The 22,311-nt window shown below is 38.6% G+C and overlaps 2 protein-coding genes across 3 annotated transcripts in view; both read right to left on the bottom strand.

The window, feature by feature from the left end:
• LOC306848150 (adhesion G-protein coupled receptor D1-like) overlaps window positions 1-14,009 on the bottom strand; it is a 55,112-nt gene extending 41,103 nt beyond the window's left edge. Inside the window, exons 1-6 of one of the 2 annotated variants that reach the window (XM_079382521.1) lie at window positions 13,664-14,009; window positions 13,537-13,570; window positions 12,255-12,347; window positions 9,105-9,227; window positions 8,171-8,347; window positions 6,606-6,863 (exon numbers count right to left, since the gene is read on the bottom strand). In XM_079382521.1, coding sequence (XP_079238647.1) covers window positions 6,606-6,863; window positions 8,171-8,347; window positions 9,105-9,227; window positions 12,255-12,347; window positions 13,537-13,570; window positions 13,664-13,720 — 742 coding nt within the window. In that variant the 5' untranslated portion in view covers window positions 13,721-14,009. Of the gene's footprint in view, window positions 1-6,605; window positions 6,864-8,170; window positions 8,348-9,104; window positions 9,228-12,230; window positions 12,348-13,536; window positions 13,571-13,663 lie in introns of both variants that reach the window. The other variant, XM_079382520.1, reaches the window with a different exon arrangement.
• Window positions 14,010-19,689: 5,680 nt separating this feature from the next.
• Window positions 19,690-22,311, bottom strand: part of LOC306847922 (RIMS-binding protein 2-like) — a gene marked incomplete at its 3' end in the record, with an annotated part of 38,291 nt that continues 35,669 nt past the window's right edge. Inside the window, exons 23-25 of the mRNA XM_079382167.1 lie at window positions 20,952-21,023; window positions 20,632-20,766; window positions 19,690-19,716 (exon numbers count right to left, since the gene is read on the bottom strand). Of these exons, the coding sequence (XP_079238293.1) occupies window positions 19,690-19,716; window positions 20,632-20,766; window positions 20,952-21,023 (234 nt within the window). The remainder of the gene's footprint in view (window positions 19,717-20,631; window positions 20,767-20,951; window positions 21,024-22,311) is intronic.

Raw genomic sequence — 22,311 nt, forward strand, 5'->3', positions numbered from 1 at the left:
GAATGCTGTAATAATATGACATCAAAGCTATGCACAGAAGCCAAGACCTAAAGAGCTCTGAACAAGTCCTCTTCATCTCACGGAACAAACAGTTCACACCTGCTGGAAAGGCACATGTGATACCTTTCCCCGAAAGCACATGTCGGTTGCAGTGAAGCTGGTTTATAGGGCCCCTGGCAAAGCAGCTCGCTAATGACTCTGTACTATGCCCCTCATTAGAGCCTATTTCAGCTGGACATGTGCAAAACAACAGTAGATTTTCTCTTCTTCAACAACATGTTTTTTTATCATTAACAAAAGGTCTTTATCCCTAACAGGGGTTAACAATCAGCGCCGTGAGAGGATATATTTCACAGTTTCTAAAGTGGTGGCCAACACCTCCTCCAGAGTGCCAACATCGACCTACATAATCACTATTATCCCTCTTTAAAAGAGCCATGGATCCATATTTTTTAAAGTGCCAGTATGGATGTTTTATGGAAGTAAATTGTAAAGCTGCACCATAAAAGTTTTAATAATTTACTTGAGAAACAAAATAGTTGAGATATAAATGTATTTTAAAATTAAGGTATTGGAGACAGGGTATTGAATTTTAGCAAGATTTTACATTTCACATTCATGCAGATCCAAAGTATTTATTTTATGGATAATACTGTTGATAACAATAAAACGATTAGCCAATTACTTTTCCAGTAAACGTGTCTTGTTTTAAGGATGTTTAAATATGTATTTACTGGAAAACAGACAAAAATACTGAAAATGCATCACGCCAGGTTTGGCCTTCCAGGTGACCAGTCCACTATTGTACTTAATGTAATTTTCTTTAGTTCTTCATATGGTAATGGAAAAGGCATGACTTCAAGCTTTTTGTGCTGTCTGTCTAAAAGGTCAAGGTTTGTCTAATTAGCATGGCCCTGTTAGCCCTTGCTGGCAGATTCTGTAACTACACCATTATGGTAGGCATTTGCCAAATGGCATTGAGATGAATGGGAATGCTAACGGATAGTTTTCTCCAGGTGTTGAAGACCTCATTGGTCTGCTCTCTGATACCGATGAAGATGGAAACCATTTGTACACTTATTGGAGCTTAAATTAGTCTCTGCCACACTGAACATCTTGCCTGCAAGAAACTTCAACCAGCTGCCCAAATGAGGCTCCAAACACTTGCAGTTTAAAAGAAAACAAAACCCTGATATAAAACTCGTCCCGCCGCCACCTACATATAAGGTAAAGATATGCGCAGTTATGACCAAAGCCAACAAAACTGCCTTCAAGGACACATACAAACATATAATGTTATTTCAACAGTGCGTTTCAATGTGGTTTGTTTGAGGACTGGTGGAATGTGGACTAGTGTCTCTGAAGGAAATTGTCTTCAAATGTTTCTTCCTTTCTATAATAACCTGGATGCAGGGCAATAACTCCAATAATGGCAAAAAAAGCAAAGCAGCAGCATTGCAGATGTTTTTTATCCATAGTCAAAAAAACATTCTGAAATCCAAATGCCATGATCTCCACCAATGGCACTTCAAAGTACACTTTTCTCTTTGTATTAATCTAGATGATTTACCATTCAAAAGTTTGGGATTGGAAAGTTTTTTTTTTTTTTTTTTTTTATGTTGACCAAGACTTTACTTGCATTTGAATTTATTTGATCAAAAATAGAGTAAAACAATAATATTGGGGAATATCATTATTACAATAAAAAAATGCTTTCCATTTGAACATATTTTAAAATGTAATTTAATCCCATAATGGCAATGCATTACTTCAGTCTTCAGTGTTACACTATCCTTCAGAAATCATTCTAATATTGCTGATTTGGAGCTTACAAAACGTCTTATTTTTATCAGTATTGAAAACAGTTGTGCTGCAACTGGAAAACATGATGTAAACAAGTTCCCTTCCAGGAACGTCGAGCTGTGTCGGAAGACGCTATGGGAACGCCATCAGCGTAACCGACGCTCTGAATATCGTCTACACCTAGTCCGATAGAAGGGCGAGACGTCACGACCAGGAGGCATATAAGCACGTGAGGCAGAGCCCGCGTCAGCTTTTTGTCATTCAGCAAGCGCTCTGTGTGTTGTCAGTCCATATCTGTTTTGTGAGTCTTATTTAGTGTTGTATGTCCTGAGAAAAGAAAGTAGACATCCCTAAAGCTAAGACCAAAGCAGGGGGCGATCCTAGATCGCGTTTCAGATTATGTGTTAGTCCACTGTCTGCGTTACATTACGAGTGGGGACACACATGATCTGTGCGTGGTCTACCTGAGTGTGGAGCGCGAGGCAGCGGCTCTCGAGGGAGCTGACTGCCCGCATTGTGAGCGGCTCTCGCTGCGCACACTCCGCACTCGGAGGGCTCTCTTCGAGAAGGGAGCCTTTGTGAGCTCCCCGCGTGGTGCCGGCCCCGCTTTTGCCTAGGTAGAGCGGCGGCTACACTCGTGGGACTCACAGGCTGATCTGGCCGGCGAGAGTTAGATGGGCAGGTCCCTATCTCCTCCCGTATCCGTCAGATCTGGCGGCCCGTCTCGCGGTTCGGAAGCGGTCTCTTCCCCCCCGAGACGAGGGCTCAACGCTTCGTCTTTCTTCCTCCGAGGAGGTTGACGTGACGAGCGTTGACGAGGTTTCGCTGCCTCTCAAATCAGGCTCCTAAACTCTAACTCTGTGTCATAACATCACTTGACTCCATGTAAATATCACCATATCAATAAGCTATTCATAATTTTTCTCTACCTCATATTGCTGCTATTATATACCCTGTACAACTTTTTTGCACATTATTTTGCACATTCCTCTTAGTACTATTTAAGTCAACAACATACTGACCTGCACATTTATATTTATATTTTTTATCTTATCTTTTTATTTTATTCTTTTATTTTATTTTTTCTACTTTTCTTCTCTTAATATTAAATATTAATAGACTGCTTGGGTTCATGGCAGCTGCGTCCAGTGTGATTCCCTCTGGCCTGCTGTACATGAGGCCCCTACAGTGGTGGCTCAAGACCAAGGGGGTCTCCCTGAGGGGAAACTCGCTCCGCACTGTCAAAGTGTCACGCCGCTGTCCGTGCCTTAGACATGTGGAGGAATCCTTGGTCCCAGGGCGGTCTGTGGAATGGTCGCCACCTGACGTGGCATATCAACCAGCTAGAGATCCTAGCTGTGTTCCGTGCGCTCAAGCACTTCCTCCCAGACCTAAGAGATCCCCACATGCTGTGCGAGCACCGACAGCACGGCAGTGGTCTCTTACATCAACCACCAAGGAGGTCTGCGGTCGCGCCCCTTGTATAAGCTGGCACACCAGATCCTTGTGTAGTCCCAGGGCAAGCTCCTATCACTGAGAGCTGTGCACATTCCTGGGCATCTTTATGTGGGAGCAGGCGTCCTGTCGAGACAGGGGCCGAGGCCCGGGTATGGATGCTTCACCCCGAGGGGTGAAGCAGACGTGGAAGGTTTTGGCCAGGCACAGGTGGACCTCTTCGCCACTCGAGAGTCAGCGCAATGTCCCCTCTGGTTCCTCCAGCTCCTCCGGGACTGGACGCTATGGTACAGACATGGCCGAGGCTCCGTCTGTACGCCTTCCCCCCGATCGCTCTGCTCCCGGGAGTTCTGGCGAGAGTGCGCCGGGATGAGGTCAGTCTACCGTTGGTAGCGCCGTTCTGGCCGGGCCGAGTATGGTTCTCGGACCTGATTTCTCTCCTCGACGGCACCCCGTGGCAGGTACCGATCAGGAGAGATCTCCTCTCACAGGCCGGGGGCACTATCGTGCACCCCCGCCTGGAGCTATGGAAGCTGTGGGTATGGCCTCTGAAGGGGCGCAACTCATAGCTTCCGGTCTGTCAACCGAGGTTGTCGAGACCCTCCTTCAATCCAGAGCTCCCTCTACGAGGAAACTGTACGCCTTGAAGTGGAAACTCTTTCACTTCCTGGTGCGGGGACCGCCAGCTCGACCCAGTCAACTGCCCGATTCGCGCAGTTCTGGAGTTCCTGCAGGCCCGTTTCTCCGCAGGGTTAACCCACTCCACTGTTAAGGTCTACGTGGCAGCTATCTCTTCGTACCACGCCCTTATCGGTGGCCAGCCAGTGGGCAGACACCCCCTAGTTACACGTTTCCTCCGGTGCGTTGAGGCTGAGGCCTCCTGTACGATCACGTCCCCACGTGGGACCTGGCTGCGGTTCTGAGGTTCGGTGCAGAGCACCTTGAGCCTATCGAGGAGATAACCGATGGACTCCTCACCATCAAGATCGTCTTCTTTCTGGCCATCACTTCTCTGAGGAGGGTGTGTGGCCTTCAGGCCCTGTCTGCGGCCCCTTCGATGTTGACTGTGTGCCCGGTTCGGCGAAAGTCTTTCTCTACCCCTGTGCGGGGTACGTACCGAAGGTTCCAACGGTCATACCACAGCCAGTCGTACTCCAGGCCTCTGTCCTCCTCCCTTCGGGGAGCCCGGCCAGGAGAGGCACAACTGTATGTGTCCAGTGTGAGCACTGGGCACGTACATCCACAGAGCTGCCCTGTGGTAGGTGGATGATGGATGCTGTCAATCTTGCCTACGAGGCCTCTGGGCTTGCCCATCCGTTGGGAGTCAGAGAGCACTCAACCAGAGGTATGGCCTTTTTTTTGGACAGATGTACCGATCAGGGCATCTGCGACGCTGCTGGGTAGTCCACGCCCCTGACTTCGCCAGGTTACGACCTCGACATCCGAGCCACTACAGGCTCTTCTGTCCTCTTGGCCTGACATCAGGCAGGGACTTGTCAGTCTGGCGGCGTTGGTATAGCGTTCCCATAGCGTCTTCCGACGCAGCTCGACGTTCCTGGAAGGGAACGACCCAGGTTACGTATGTAACCCAGGTTCCCTGAAGGGAACGAGAGCTGCGTCTCGCAGCCATACTTCCGGCATCCCTGCCAGCGCTTGCTTCATGACATGAAGCTGACGCGGGCTCTGCCTCACGTGCTTATATGCCTCCTGGTCGTGACGTCACCCCGCCCGTGACGCCTCGCCCTTCTATCGGACTAGGTGTAGACGATATTCAGAGCGTCGGTTACGCTGATGGCGTTCCCATAGCGTCTTCCGATGCAGCTCTCGTTCCCTTCAGGGAACCTGGGTTACATACGTAACCTGGGTCGTTTTTTTTTTTTTTTAAAGATTCTTTAATGAATGGAAAGCATATATCTGAAATAAAAATCTTTTGTAAGATTATAAGTAATGTATGTTCACTGTTACTTTTGATTAATTTAATGCATCCTTGCTGATTAAAAAAATCTTACTGACCCCGAACCTATGAACACAAAAATATTCAAAATTATTTGTTGCTCCAAAAAAATATTAGCAGACCTAAGCCACACTTGAAAATGTTATTAGATTACAAAATATCAACTCAAGTGGCATTTATTTTATTTTAAAGATTTATACTTCAAAAACCAGTTTTGTGTGCAGATGCTACTTTTAATGCTACGTTTAATCATTTCTATATTCAATGCAATCATACATTTAAGCATTGCTTAAATGATCAATTGTTCAGTGTCTTAAGCCCGGCTCACACTGTGCGATTTTGGCCACGATTTGTTCGTCTGAGACAAATTTTGAAAATCCTAACATCCTAAAAGATTCCTATAATCCTAGGCTAAAATCGGTTGTCTAGATCGCTGGTTTGACATGTTCACAGACAGCCGATTAATGGCCGTTGCGATCAATTTTTTCCTCCGATTAAATTCTGGCAGTGTCAGAAGATTTCAGACACTTTCCTCAAGTTTCCTGCAGTGTGACATCTCCTACGACGACCGTCAAACCAAGAACCAATAGGAGCACTGAACTTGATGACGCAATTAGCGCGACAACTTCAAACCATTCATTATTTGTAAAAAACAATATATGTACAACGTAAAGTTTACTTAAAGTGTATTTATTAAGGGGCAGGATGTTTAAACTCGAATAACAAAATTACCTCAAGTTCGCTCTGTAGAACTGGAAGTCCATAAAGTCCTCTTTTGCCCATGACTTGCTCCACACACGTCGTCTTTTTCGTTTTTTGTTTTTTTTTTTAACATAAAGGCATGTAATTAATAAAACTAACGCTACACGTTGCTGTTGTTTGCTAGCTACCATTATAGCGAGAGAACGCGGGTCACGTATTGATGACGTAAAACTCCGGACAAGTCTTCTTGAGTACGTCCGTTTTTATCGCGTCTTGACTGTCCTACAGTCTGACATTAAGACAACTGAGATCCTACAGTCTGACATGGGGATCATGTTCGTACAGTGTGACAAGCAGCAATCGCAAAAGATTATTAAAAATCGCACAGTGTGAGCCTGGCTTAAATTGATATTGTACTTCAAAAGACAGACAGAATTAACCAGGAGTATTTAATATATTGAAAAGCATGGGGTGCTACCATCTGCTAAAAGGCAAGTTGGGACAAGCCAGAGACACCAAAGATCAAGTGCAGCTAATTTGGGAAGTCCTGACAACAACGGCAATGGCTGACAACTGCAGAGAAGCACATGGTTGGGACAAGTGAAGGCTGCCACAGAGAAAATAAACCGATAGATAAATAAAATGTTAATGACAGCAGATTTGAATCACAATGAGCTCCATAATAACTTACCAATGGCTGCTTTGTAGTACATCCAGATATCCTGAGGGGACAAGGCCCTCTCCCAAATCACAAACTCATCGAAGGACCCTGTGGCATAGTGGTTGTAATTCCCAGTGTTTCCTGTGCCAATGACCAAGTCAGCATAGGGATCGCCGTAGTTAAGAGAAACATTTCCTGTGGGGTCTCCGACACTGAATGTCCCATTAATGTAGACCTTTAACCCCTCCATTTGGGTCCATGTAAAGAGCACATGTGTCCAGTAGGGCCCTAGATAAAGACAGAGATGACAGGAGAGAGGAAGCCAGCAAATTAAATTTCAAACAAGAATACACAGATTTCATGTTTTGACTGTTTGGAAATAAAGATAATAGTAATATTATTTCCAGATCTACTCATAGTGTCTGGGTCCATAAAACACAAGTTTAAAATGAACGGAAACTTAGAGCTGAAGACAGCATGTAGAATGGACTTCATCAGCTTATAATGAAGCCAATAAGACATGGTATACATAAACTCTGAGCTGAACTGTCAATGGCTCATTTCATCTGTCCAGGGATAAAATAGCACATGGAGCATGTATCATCACATCATCCCACTCGGTACGTAATGTTTTAATGTCTCTCTTTTCGAAGAATTGGTTTATGCTTTGGTAATACCCATTTTTAGTCTTAGAGACGATTCTTGGGGATCTTGTTAATTTTCTGACTTTATCCTAGAGGGTGCATTTATTTGATCAAAATACAGTAAAAACAGTAATACTGTGAAATACTATTACAATTTAAAATAACTGTTTTCTATTTGAATACATTTTAAAATGTATTCCTGTGATTGCAAAGCTGCATTTCCAGCAGCCATTACTCCAAGTCTTCAGTGTCACATGATCCTTCAGAAATCATTCTAAAATGACTTGGTGCTCAAGAAATATTTCTTATTATTATCAATGTTTTAAACAGTTGTGGTGCACCAATATTTTTGTGGAAATTCTGATACATATTTTCAGGATTCTCTGATGAGCAGAAAGTTAAAAAAACGTCAATTATTCAAAATAGAAATGTTAATTACATTATAAATGTCACAGATGTATTTAAAAATATATATTATTGACCCCAAACTTTTAAACTGTAGTGTACAATCACCGCCAGATACTAAATATATATTCTGGAAATGACACAAATCCCCAAATGACTGGAAAATTTTAGATGAAAGAAAATAAATTATTTTCTGGGGGAGCTGAATGATTTGACTTGAGCTACTTTTTCACTCACACTTCCATTTCTTTTCACACAAATTTAAATCACTCTGTCAAGTCTAACAGAGAAAATTTCTTCTGCAGCCTATCGACTCGAGTACTTTTGGACATCTGGATGTAATCAATATAATTATGCACAAAACTACATATTCAAAATATTTATGGTTAGACTGCAAATGTAATTCCAAACCAGAATGTATTTGAGATCATGGGAAATATTTTTTGGCTTTAAAGATAAGGCTAAATACTATGGTTCCCCAAAACGATTTAAGCACTTTCCACATCCTGAACTAAAATTCCCCCCACACTCTCAAATAATAACTACCTGGAAATTGAATATGTGCTTTCCATGTCTTGGAATCTCCTCTCGTGTAGAACTCCACGTATCCGCCATAAGGGTTGGAGTAGACAGAGAAACCACTTGAGGTGCTTTTACCTCCGGATGCAATCGCAAAACGTGAATCTACTTCATTATTTTTCCAGAAGAAGGAGAAGGTTATCCCTGTCCAGGAGTAAGAGTTAAACAAAGTATTAGTGTTGAGCACAAGGTAGTCTTGGGCACATTGACACAAAGAAACTTTGAGAAGAATACTACTACATAATACAGCTTACAGTACGTTACAGTATTTAGGCTGTGATTTGTTGCCCAAATAATTGCATTTATTCATTCAAAATCCCTTTATTTGAACAATGTTTTAATATTCATATTTAACATACAATATATTACAAATATATTGTAATTTGATGTAAATTAGTAAATTTTTAAAATAATAAATGAATAACAAAGAGTGACGTATTAATACATTTAAGCTTTTAAGTCTGATTTTCATAATCCTCTGGCTACAACCAAAAACCAAGCTCTTTTTCCAATACGTTCGGATATCTAACTTTAAACAAAAGCTTCTTTATTAGATCCAGGCCGCTTCTTCACAAACAATATCGCAAAGGCTTACTTTGGTCAAGCCTTGGAAAATAAATATAAATACAATATATTCTCTGTTTTTGAAAGCAAAGGAATGTGCGCTGATGTGAGAAGATGAATAACAGATGATATCAGCTTTCACGCACAAAGCGCTTGATGTAAGCTGATATATTTGCTCTTGAGAAATATAATCTTAATTTTGAACCATTAGCCTTTATTACGTCATGTATAACCTGAACAACACATTACTCAACTGTCATACATCTATGACCATATAAAGATGTTCATGCACTTCTATAACAATAGAAAAGAGTGAAGAAGGACAATAAAAACTCACCGGCAGGTCCACACAGATCAGGATCACTTATGCAGGAGTCTTTATAGTTGCCAAAGTGAAGGAAAGTGGCTCCATTATCACCGTTCAGATAGATACCCTTATTCACCATTCCTTCTACAATGTCTACATGATGAGAGAGCAACCAACAAGATTATAACACTTGCAATTAATTTCAGAAGACATGACAGTTCATAATCATCTCTTGCACAAACCTACTTCATCATTCTTTCCTTTTTTATCTAACACAGATTAAAACCTGAACGTTTTAGGTGAATAATGATTGATAGTCTAACAGGAAAGAGAGCTGTTTTATGTTCAACAAAGTCATTTGTTCATGTGATGTATTGACTAGAGACTTTATGAGGAAATCCTAACCTTTCACCCATATAGTAAAAATAGTAAATAAATAGAGTACTCTAAAACAAGAACAGATGTACTGAATTATGAGGATCGGGGGAATTAAAAAGCCCCCATCTGAACAACTGAACTGCAGATGATCCACGGTTGTCTGTTTTTTTGTCAATGGTAAGTTGTTCTTTGAATGCAGTGACTTTGTTCAATAAATCCTCCTTTATTAGACCGATAAAGCCAGGATCTGTGGATCACAGTGGGAGCCGCAGCACCATCGCACCTCATGAATGGATGAGTTGAGAGAAGAGATGATCATGGAAAAGAGTGCTCAGTAAAGACACAGTGGATGGCAGAAGACATAGAGGAGACAGACTAAAGTATGGAGTGAGTGAACAACAGTTGTACTGTGAGGGCAGAGAGATAAAGAGGACAGAGGACCGAACATCCATCTATGCAGTGAGATCCAGGGTATCGGCATGCCTTTGGGAAGTATTGTGCAGAAGTACCTTATATGTGGCTTTTTTGAATGAAATTTTGAGGCAACTGAAATATCAATAAAAGGTTTCCTACAGGAAAAATAATGTACACAAAAGAGATCTGAATTACAAAATCACATACTGTAAGCAAGCCATGCTGAAATTAATGCTGTCTTTATATGCTATCAGAATTATAATAAATACTGTATAAGTTGCACTGGAAGTTTTTACTTGAATACTTCAGTAACATTTCAAAATGGTGGACTGTTTGAAAGGAACACTATTTTTAGGATTGTTTATTTTTTAAACTGCTCAGGGTTTTTATTATTATTATCATTTTAATTTTTTTATTACTTTTTTACATTTTTAAATAAAAAGCTTGTTTAGCTGTTGCAATTTCAGACATACTACACTATATATAAAGTTTGGGGTCAGTAGGATTTTTTCTTTTGTGAAAGGAAATTCAAAAAATTATATTTTTATTCAGCAAGGATGCATTAAATTGATACAAATTTATAGTAAAAACAGTGTCACAAAGTGCTTTTGAATTTTTATCCAAAAAAAAACAAAGAAGTATCATGTTTTCCACAGAAATATTAAGCAGCACAACTATTTTCAACTTAATAAGAAATGTTTTTGAGCACAAAATCAGCATATTAGAATGATTTCTAAAGGATACAGGAGTTCTGAAGACTGCAGTAACAGCTGCTGAAAATTCAGCTTTGCCATCACAGGAATAAATTACATTTTAAAATATATTAAAATAGAAAACAGTTATTTTATTGTAAAAATGTTACTGTTTATTAACTATATTTTTGATCAGATAAATGCATACACGTTTAAAAAAAATCTTATTGACCATAAGTAATATACGCTTACATTAAGTAATATACACTTATGGTCAGCAATATACATTTACATTACTGACCATATAAAGTGTCAGTCTTGACTTTTTTTTTTTTTTCTTTGCCAATGAAATCAGAATTAATGTAGCAAACAAAGACAAGTGAAAGGATTCAAACAGTGGAACACTGTTATACTAAATATCAGCACTCTTGCAATGCTACTTTATCAATTAGATACAAACGACTGGACAATTTTGACTGGGACATTTGTTTTAAATGAACTGACATAAGAAATCACACCACATACAGCAGATTTCCGAAATGGGACAAGGTTTTCAAACGCAGTTTCACAAACACACTGGATCCAATAAAATCAGTCGTAAAGCGTATGAAAGGTTTGATTTCAGTGAAGAATGCCAGATTAAACAGCACTAAACAATGCATGCTTCAATTACCCTAATGTAAATGGTCATATATCAGAGTTTTTTAGTTTACCCTCTCCTAATGACGTCCTGCTGATATACAAGGTTACATGAATGTATAGGCCCTAACACTATTCCCCAAGACTCATAGCTTTGAACTAGTAAGTGAACATGTGTAAGAGCCTCACCTACAGTGGCGGAAATGTTAGTGTAGGCAGAGTCATTGGTATACACAGAGGAAGAATTATGGGTAGTCAGGACAGTGTGGTTGTGGATTCTGACAGCTGTGATGGAGAGAACGTGGAAACAACAAAGAAAGTGAGATGAAAAAAAAAACAAGTGATTCAGCAACAGACACATGTACAAATGAGCACAGAGACATGAAACAGAAAAAAGGGACATTGTGAGACACTCAGGCAGACATGGTGGATAGATAAGATGACTAGTGTCTCAGTGTAACATTCAAAGCAGCAGTCAGATTTTAAGATATCTTTTAGATCTGCACATGTGATACATTGTATTGACAAGTCTGAGAGGCCTAGAGAATTCCTCTCAGCCCTCCATTTGTTCTGAATTAGCCAGCACAGAACAACTGCCATACTGTACTTATACTGGGAATATACTGCAGCTATGGAATGACGTGCGGTTGTTTGTCTAACATGCACAATTTTTCAGCAGATCTGTTGAGGGCATTGCAGAGCTATCTGACTATAGTGATGTATGTTGGTGAGTTTGGACAGCTAAAAATCCAAGTGGACCAGTAAGTCACTGAGAAAAACTGTACATACTTCTGACACCCTTAAATGTCATAGTCGTTTGTCTTCATCACAACTGAGGTAATCATGTAAGTCCTCAACGTTTCGAATCAAATGAGGAAATCATTTTGTTTTAAGAACTGAAGACAGCTGCAAAGCCACAGAGATTTCTGCAACTAAGACGTGACCATGGAGGAATGTTAAACAGCTGTGACAGAAAGAAAGAAAGAAAGAAAGAAAGAAAGAAAGACAGACAGACAAAGCAGGTGTGACATACTTATATTAGTCCCATTAACATGACCTGTTCTGTTCCCAATCTGGTCTGAGAGGCTGTGGATCCCTTCCACTGAATCCAGAGGCCAGTAGTGTGAAGCTGTGGCCAGCACCTGCAGGCCTGATCAAAACACACACACGTCCATACAGTATACACACAAATATACACACACATGTAAAAACATTACAGTGACAGTTTGTAGTCAATCCAGCATCATTTAAATATTCTTGAGCTTGACTGTTTTCTGTTTATTCTTATTATTGTTGACACTGACAGAGGGGTTCACGGAAATGATCTTGAGACAGTTTTATTGCATGTTGGTTGTCATTGTTTCAGACTTGTCTCTGCTGGTCAATTTGGATTAAATATTTAATTTGGCTGCAATATTCTGTGTGTAGAGAACCAAACATCCACAAGAGCCTATTAATCGTGCTTAACCTGGACTGTAAGGTAAGATCTCTTAAGACTAATAACTACTCCTGCCTTTTGAGAATCAACCAAATCTGGAATTTTCTATCCATATTCAAAGACAGCTATTTAGTTGTAAATAATTTACATATTCCAATAATAAAATTCAAAATTCCTTTAACTTCCAAAGAGACAAAATGATAAGTTTCATTAGTTTTTAATTATTTTCAGAAAAGCTACATACTTTATCGCTCTCTCTATATATACTTAGTTTCTTTCCTAATTCATTTTCTATATGCACTGCCTCATTTTCTGAGTTTCATAACATATGTCATAACATTTCACAACTGCCAAAAGATGATCTCAGTGCTGAATCAATTTTCCTTAGTCAAACGTATAATTTTTATTAAACTCGATCAAATTTAGAGCAAAAGTTGAGCAGAAAGTGTTATTGTGAATGAGGATGTTGGTTTCTATGTATAGTTAACGGAAATATCAGTGTTAAATGTCCATCCGTGATATTATTACTGTGATTACGATGACGTATTGAGAGTTTTACGACAAATAAGGGAACTTTAAAAAAAAATGGACATTTAAAATTCAGTTTCAATCGTGTCTTTAAATCGCCAGTACGTTAGGCCTACAAACAATCATTTATATTTATTATAGCCTACCAAGTAGGCCTACATAATAAAAAGATTGTGCTAAATTAAATTAACCTTTTTCATTGAACATAAGTGAGGAAAAAAAGTCATCCTTGGTTTAATTTTAGATTAATCTCTTACGGTTTTATTAGTGTATAAAATTTTATTGTCTAAATAAAACAACGAAATTAGGTTTTTATGACACATTTCTTCGAGTTTTGAAGTAAAACATGCATTTGGTAATTTGAACTGATTACCTGGATGTTTTGACGGTGATATGTCACTACGAACCTGAAAGAAATAAAACATTCAACTTATCAAGCGACTTTGCATTAAAACTCACATTAAAAATGTTTCTTCTGTCCATAAAACAAATGATCTTACCTGAACAGTCAGGAGAGTCATAAGTAACGTTAGTACTTTAAAGTTTATTAAGTCCATTGTTTTCAAAGGAGTTTTTAGCAATAAAAAAGTTAACGTACAAACTTAAAACCTATATTGCGCCGTTAATGGTAAACGAACAAAATCATTGCGCTTACAATGTAAAGATATTGTTAAGGTATATTTGTAAGGAAAAAAAATATGAGTGCGTCAGAATATGATGTTCAAAATGACCAGCAGCAGGTATGAAGATCACTTGTAGTTGGCAGCTAAATTCAGTTATAATCCATCGTCTTTAGAGTCTGTGAGTGTCGCGCGCTGCGCTCGCGCTCTGATGAAGATGAAGAACACGCGCACGCGCGCGCGCGCTCTCATCAGTGGGTTGAGCCCTTTGGGCGGTAAACGTTACTACACTGTTTTATGGGACACGAAGTTGTTTTCCTGCAGGGGGCGTATGGAGGCTCAAGAAAGCCGAATCCCCCATTGATTCGCATCTTTGACTTAGTGTAGATTAGAGTTATGGTGTAACGAAATCTGTCCAGTACAAAAAAATATTATACCTGACATCTGAAAGGAATTCCGTTTCGTCAGTCTCTATAACCTTACACAGTAATCTCAAGCAACAGTTATTGGCTTATCCAGAGTAGCGTTGAGATTAGTAACAGGTATCCAGTGACAACGCCACCTTTATGGTGCTTCTGAATTTACACAATCGCATCAGTGTATTACAATTCAACTACACAGCAAACTATTTAAAAAAAAGGGCCAATTCGAGATCCTCAGTGCCATTCCACTTTTTCTGCTCCAGTGATGATTGAGCATCTGCACGTGGGAATTCTGTAGGCCTAATGATGTCATTTTTTAGATAAAAAAAAACCGATAAGGTGGAGCTGCAGAGCTAAAAACAAACAGAGTGCATGAAAATGTGGTTAGTTATTCTGCAAAAAAGTTTGTGCAGGACGGAACGGAAAAGAGCTGATCTTTGATTTTACGACTTTACAATGTGGTAGGTGATATTAAAGAACAGCTACATCGCTACATCGCCAGGCAATTATGGACTTTGGGCGCCATCTTTTGGAAGTATGTGATTATACAGTATTTTATCAACCCTATAACATCAAAATAGCTCATTCACTCACCTGTAAAACTGCACAAACTTGACTTGAGTTAATAAAATAAACACATACAACGGTGTGTATAAAATATCAAATTTATTATGATATAAAACTGCACATGCACACTCACACAATATTTTATAACCATCAATATAGGCTTATAATTCTTTTTCATAAAGCTAGCACACAGTTGCAGACTTTAAAACATTATGGTTTGTAGACACCATGAGGAAAGCTTGCACAGTCAGATTATAAAGTTTAATGTACAAAAAAGGCAGTCTGAAAAGCAAGTATAAACATTTAAAAAGAATGTACAAATGGGCAAAAAGTACAAAAAGAGCAGCAGTCACTCAAACATATAGAAGCGATGCTCTGTAACATCTTATGATTTATGATTCAGCAAAAAAAAAAGAAGAAAAAAAAATACAGTTATTCTGATGAATTAAAACACCTGGAATTTTGGCTGAAAATTGTACAAGATATACAGAATGTTTTTTTGGCAGTCTCGGTCCATACTTGCAAACCTACTTTTAGTATCTTGGTTCAGGACAAAATGAAGGGGTGAAATGACAAACAAATAAAATGAACAATGTATGGAAAAGAAATACAGTACAGACTGGATGAAACAGATCACGGAGATTGGAAGGTTTTCCTTGGCCATACATTCACAATTGCTCATTTCCTTCATCCTTATCAAGTACGGAATATGTGCATCATGTTATTGGAATGATTTGAATGCTGGGAGAGGCATCAGTGAGGCAATAACCAAACTGATTTATGTAAAACTCTGAATAAGTTGTGCTAAATAACTGGAAATCAAGGGCCTTCTTTGCAAAAACATACAAAACGTCTGTGTGATAATCGTAAATAAAAACATTCTTATGCAAATTGTTGCATTCAGCTGCACAATTTATGGGTTTAATGGGCTAATATTAATGGGTTTTTGAACCATTTGTTCCTTCCAAAGTGTTGAAACAAGGTTAGAATCCCTCCTTCCCTACTTTTGACACCCATTGCAAGAAAACAACAACACTTGGTCACACAGATTCGAAATACACTGCGATGAGAAGGAAAGCATCGACATGACTGCACACGACACAGACAAATCTCACCCAACGAACTGGACACAACACAAACCATTGTGCACTGAATAAGGCAAATACGAGGAGGCTCACTTCCACTAGGAGTTTCATGACCTGTCAGTGCTTAAAAAAAGAAAAAAGGAAAAGTCCACTCAAAAGTGGCAGAACACACTGTTTTCCCTCATGGTATTTGTAAAAATACAAGCCGTGTCTAGTCACTGCAAAACCTACATTTCATATTTGTGCTAAACTCCTAAAACTTTGTGCTAGGTTATTAGGTTATTCTCTGAGAACAGCAGATCTAGATGAAAAATGTGCCAAAAATATAGTTTAATAATAATAATAGTATATCTGTTAAATTAAAACATTGCATTTTCTTGAATTAAGAGCTATTCAATTTATTATAACATTTATTATTAAATATTGAACAACTTTATTAAATAATACTACTAATAATAAATTGAATATCCACTAAAATGAAACAATTAAATGTAATAAATATAGATTTTATTTTATTATCCAAGAACATCCCTTCTGTTGTATATTTATAACAAGACATCTTAGTAACTCACATTAGTGAGCATTTCTGTGCTTTTGAGAATCAAACATGGGCAAACAGAACTTATTACAGTTTCAAAGGCATAAAGCTGAAGTTGTGGTCATGAAAGCCCTAGTTTCCACCATTTCCCTTTCTCTTTTCCATGGCCAATCCATGTGATTACAGAAACAGAAGACGGGAGAAATGTTCTTTTTCCCACCTTCTAAGGTAAATTCTCTGCAATTCCAACCTCCTTAACCCCCCTGCTGTGAAGAGAGTTATGTGAAACTATTTGACAGCACCAAGCCTTTTCAATAGATTCTTTCCTTTGGAGAGTAGTCCTGTTTTCTTAGAGTCAGCTCGGGGGCGCCGGATGGGACTGCCGGGCCCCTGGGCTGCGGGGCCGGACCCCAGGATGTGTGGGCGCACTGTGGGGGTGGCACTTCTTCTGGGAGGACCCGCTTTTTCCACGGGAACCTAATGGAAGACCCGCAAGGGATAGTTCAGGGCCGGATGTTTAAATAAGAAAAGAAGGTGTTTCTTTGCCTTTTAAAGCATTTCAATGTCATTACTGTACAACAGACACTCCATCTCCTCTCACAGTCCTTTCTGTCCCAGCAGGGCCACAATACAGTCAATTATCAATCAATAGTACATTTTGCATCATGAATAATACACCCAGACAGTAAGGGGCGGTGTTCTAAACAGTAATCTGTGAATGATATGTGGTGAAACCCGGAAAATCGAGTGCACTTCACTTAAGATTCTAGCTAAACTCTCATTAAAACATTAATAAACCTGTTCAGACTGCAAGTGCAACAAAATATAAGAAATGTACTATTTATACACAGTGACATGACAGTAATCTAATTTTTAGTGACAATCAACTAATTAGGAATTCCTTAAAGGTAAAGCTCAACCAGAGATAACCAGAGATGAGCATTTGATGAAAATGTACTCATCCTCAGGCCTTCTAAGATGTAGATGAGCTTGCTTCTTGATCAAAAAGAACGAAATTTAGCATTACATCACTTGCTCACCAATGGCGTGAATGGGTGCCATCAGAATGAGAGTCCAAATAGCTGATACAAACATCACAATCTGACTAGAAAACATTTTCACTGGAGAAAACAATATTTGGACTCTCATTCTGACGGCACCCATTCACTGAGCAAGTGTTGTAATGCTAAATTTAACCAGATCTGCTCTGATGAGAAACAAACTCATCTACATATTGGATGACCAAAGGGTGAGTACATTATCAGCAAATTCCATTTTGAGTGAACTATTCCTTTAACAGCAAAAACATCTTTTACATGCCACAATTTGCCCTTAATATCAGTTGTATAGTTGCATAACAAAATTTAAATGAATATTTATGCTAACAGCAACATACTCTATAATGGTAATGAAAAGAGAAGATAAGTATTTAATTTACCAGTCTTTTGAAGTAATCTATCACCTTTCAGCATGGTAACTTCACCAAGGGTGTTGGAGCCAAATCAAACCTGCTTTAAAAAAGCTTCATTTACAAAAGTGGCTGCAAGAATGCATAAACTTATAAATCAATTCAATCAAGTTTAGGAAACAGTATATAACTAAAATCTACTCTTTAGATAGATATAGGTAATGATACTTATGCTTGCTGGACATGTTTGATCATTCCTAGAGTTAATGGAAAGAGTGCACCCTAATCACACATACACCTTTATGATCTGGCTGACCTTGCCAGTGTCCAATATCCATTTCAAAAGCGTTTCGTGTGAATTCGTGCTCAGTGTGGTATGATAGGGTGCACGGCTACAGGAGAGGAGAGGGTTTGTCCCAGGGCGTACATTAGGAATCTACTAAACTGCACACATTAGAGAAGAGAAGGGGTGGGGGTAAGGGGGTCAGGGGTCCAATTCTGACCGTGCAACAATGGCCTTATAGCTTCTTATGACTTACAGTAGGAGTCAATGAAAGACGAACATTATAATGGACAACACCCAGAGAAACAACTGAAGATACCAGCTGTACCTGTCTAATGCACTGACAGCAGTGGACCAATCACAGCTCTCTGAGCAGCCGTACTTCTAGAACTGTTAACTGATGCACAAAAATGTGAATTCCATTAGGTCATAAGAATTATAAGGGTGTTTTGATGAGTAACTTGGTCAGTGCATGTATCTGTATGGAATTTGTGGGCATACTGTCAGTTTTAATGTTTTGGTTACACTTTATTTCGATAGTCCACTTTAGACATTCTACTAACTATAAGTAACTTTATAACTACATGTCAACTACATGTTCAAGTTTCAAGTTCAAGTTTATTTGTATAGCGCTTTTTACGATACAAATTGTTGCAAAGCAGCTCTACAGGAAATTAAGTTTCCACAATATATTTATATATTGCAGAACCTTAATATATTTAACTAATTTAAAATTAGTTAATTCTGTATGTTGTCTGAGCGTTGGCATCCTCTGAGGTCCTCTGAGGTGTTGGCATCATCTTTTCTCAGGTGTTCGGTCATCTCAGATCATTTAAGGGTTGGTATATGTCAACTAATTCTCATTCATTTGCAACTACATGTCTACTAACTCTCAGTAGGGTAGGTTTAGGGTTAGTAGAATAAGTTGACATATACTTGCAAAGTTTCTAATAGTCAGTATGTTGTGGACCCATCAAAATAAATTGTTAGAAGATATTAAGCAGACAGTCTACTAATACTCTAATGACTGCTAGTTGACATGTAGTTGCAAAGTTACTTACTGTTAGTAGAATGTCTAACGTGGACTATCGAAATAAAGTGTTACCAATGTTTTTTTTTTTAAATAAACATAGTTTTAATAAAAATATTTGTAATCAATTTAGATCTTTAATAAAATTTAATTTAAATTACAAACATTAAAAGTTACATAATTATATATTAATATATGATATAAATTATAAATATGAACAAAAATATAAACATTAGTAAATAATAAACATATTAATCAGTACATATTAATGAAACATTTAACATTAATACAATATTTATTAAAATAAAAATGCAATTAGTCTTTTAGTTCATGTAAATTATGAAATGGGAATTTCAGAAAATCAAACTTTAAGCATCAACGTAATGTTTTTGTGAGTCTGTGACCAATTTTAATGGATCGTTCATGTATATGGTTGGTGTGAATGTGACATCCGTGTGTGTTTTGTGCATACCAGGAGCAATAATAATAAGGACCCGCGTCGTGTGCATTAGACGAGGACAGCGTTATTTGTGGTATCCTCTGTTGCTCACTTACGTGACAGATACTGAGCCATTACGGAGTGAAATGAACACTCTTCTTCTGTTTTGCCAAGCAAGTGAGGAAAAAAAACAATGCCATGATGTAATGCATCTCAATTGTCTGCACAATGAATATGAGAAAAGAATCACAAAACTTTCAGTACAGAAAAACCTTGATGGGTCCTGATGATTGAGCAGAACATCCATCAGCAATTATATTTTCTTTTTTTTTTATACAGACCATTGTACAATATCTACATCTACAGATAAAATCATTCTTGATAACTCTCTCTACTTGCAACATTTGTTTTGTGTCTTTCTTTAAGTTGATAGTCTTGTATATCAGCAATATACAAAAAACATATACAAAAGGGTTTAAGGTTGTTTTCTTTTTTTAACTGGTCAATCTGTTAAAGCACCTAAAAAAAAATTCACGGTGGTGTCGAAGCATTCTGAAAGAAAAAGCATGCAGTTCTACATGGAATCAGTTCTCTGTACATCAAAACTATCTTCTCTATTAGAAATTGATTTCACTTTTAAACACAGTTACATTCATTAAGCATCTATTACAATGCCTCACTTGTGAATTAGGTAAAAAATAATAGTCTTTTAGTGCTTCTTTTACCAGAAATAATAACAATAAACAACTAATAATCTGGCACGTCTCTTTGTGTGAATTCTTCTTTTCCAAACAATGCTTTATGAATATGCAATTTCATTAACAGTTCACATTTCTCCTCCGCAGAACATCTGACATAAAAATAAGGTTCCTCAGTCTTGTATTTTACGGTATGTCTCTTTGTTTAGTAAGCTGTCTCTCTTTTGTTTTCTGTTTTCCTTCAATGATCCATCAAAAAAGCAACCGGCTGTCACACAACACAAACATAGACGGAGAAGAGGAAAAAACAGCGGAGCAGGAAGGAGATTAAAAAAAGAGCGAATGGATGACAGAGGGCTAGTGTGAAACAGGATGTACCCTTTTGTTCTTTGTCCGGGACGGGTGGTCTTGGGGGTGACGGCCCGGGGTGTTGGTGAGGTAAACCTCCACATCATCAGGCACTTCTTCAAGAAAGTTGGAGGGGACCAGACCCTTGTGTCCATTGAGCTCCCCCTGAATGAAAAACAGAGGACATCATGCATCTAAGGCTAAATGCCAGTGTGGCGGCTCTCCTGTGTTCAGGGCTGAAAGCAGGAATAACCTCAAACATGAAAGAACAGCATTAGGTGTTTTGCAGAATAGTATGGTGTCTGAACCACAAACGTGGTGTAGTAGATGAATGAAAATAATCTACTCACGTAATAAAAGCCATCCTCATCGATCTCTCCAAACACTGTGATCACATCGCCAGCACAAAACGTCAGCTCAGCCTGAAGGACAGAAAAAGTAAAACATGTTAGATTTCAGTCATCGTTCATAACTGTCACAGAGCTAATTAAATATGCAACAGTTACAACCACAATGTAGATGTATTAATCACTTTAAAGGATCAATCAATCATAAATCTGTCTGAGCCTGTCTGTCTCTATCTTTATATCAATCTATCTCTCCATCTGTGCTTCCATCCATCCATCCATCTGTATATGCATCCATCCGTCTATACGTTCATATATCTCTGTCTGTCTGTATATCCATCCATCCATCTATCTATCGTCCATCTATCTATCTGTCCATCCATCCATGTCCGTCTATCTATATGTCTGTATATCCGTCTATCTATCTATCTATCTATCTATCTATCTATCTATCTATCTATCTATCTATCTATCTATCTATCTATCTATCTATCTATCTATCTATCCATCCATCCATCCATCCATCCATCCATCCATCCATCCATCCATCCATCCATCCATCCATCCATCCATCCATCCATCCATCCATCTATTTATATGTCTGTATATCTATCTGTCTATATGTCTGAATATCCGTCTGTCTATGTCTGAATATCCGTCTGTCTATGTCTGAATATCCGTCTATCTATGTCTGAATATCTATCTATCTATCTATCTATCTATCTATCTATCTATCTATCTATCTATCTATCTATCTATCTATCTATCTATCTATCTATCTATCTATCTATCTATCTATCTATCTATCTATCTATCTATCTATCTATCTATCTATCCGTCCTGTCTGTCTGTCTATGGCCACTTTTTTCACTTTTGGACCCTTGTACACTATAACTTTTGACAGAATTAAAACCTACATATTCAACCTACACAAGGTTTAGGCCTAACTGTATATTCATAAAACCAAACCTACGTAATGTCAGATATCTAAAATAATCTCTATAGCAATAATTTATAGCAACATTCTTCAGGTCCAAAACAACATCCACCAAACTTGTGAAATACAAACACAGATCAACCAACACTGGGCAAGGCAGGTCCTCACTGTCAGACTGGGAGCTGTGTTCACAAACCACAGTGATTATGTAACCCTTTATCTCCAGTCCAACGACAGCAAAAACCACACACAGAGATCTCAGTGTCACAAATAACCATTCCCTTTTCCTTTCATAGGAACTCACTCACTTACAGCAGAGCAGATTTCTCAACAGCCTGTCACAAAGCCTTCATAAATGCATTATAATGATTCATAATATCCGATAAATGCATGCATACACATTGGAATTCATTTAAATACTTATCT

The sequence above is a fragment of the Barbus barbus genome (genome assembly GCF_936440315.1).
Source record: "Barbus barbus genome assembly, chromosome: 28".
Classification (NCBI taxonomy): domain Eukaryota; kingdom Metazoa; phylum Chordata; class Actinopteri; order Cypriniformes; family Cyprinidae; genus Barbus; species Barbus barbus.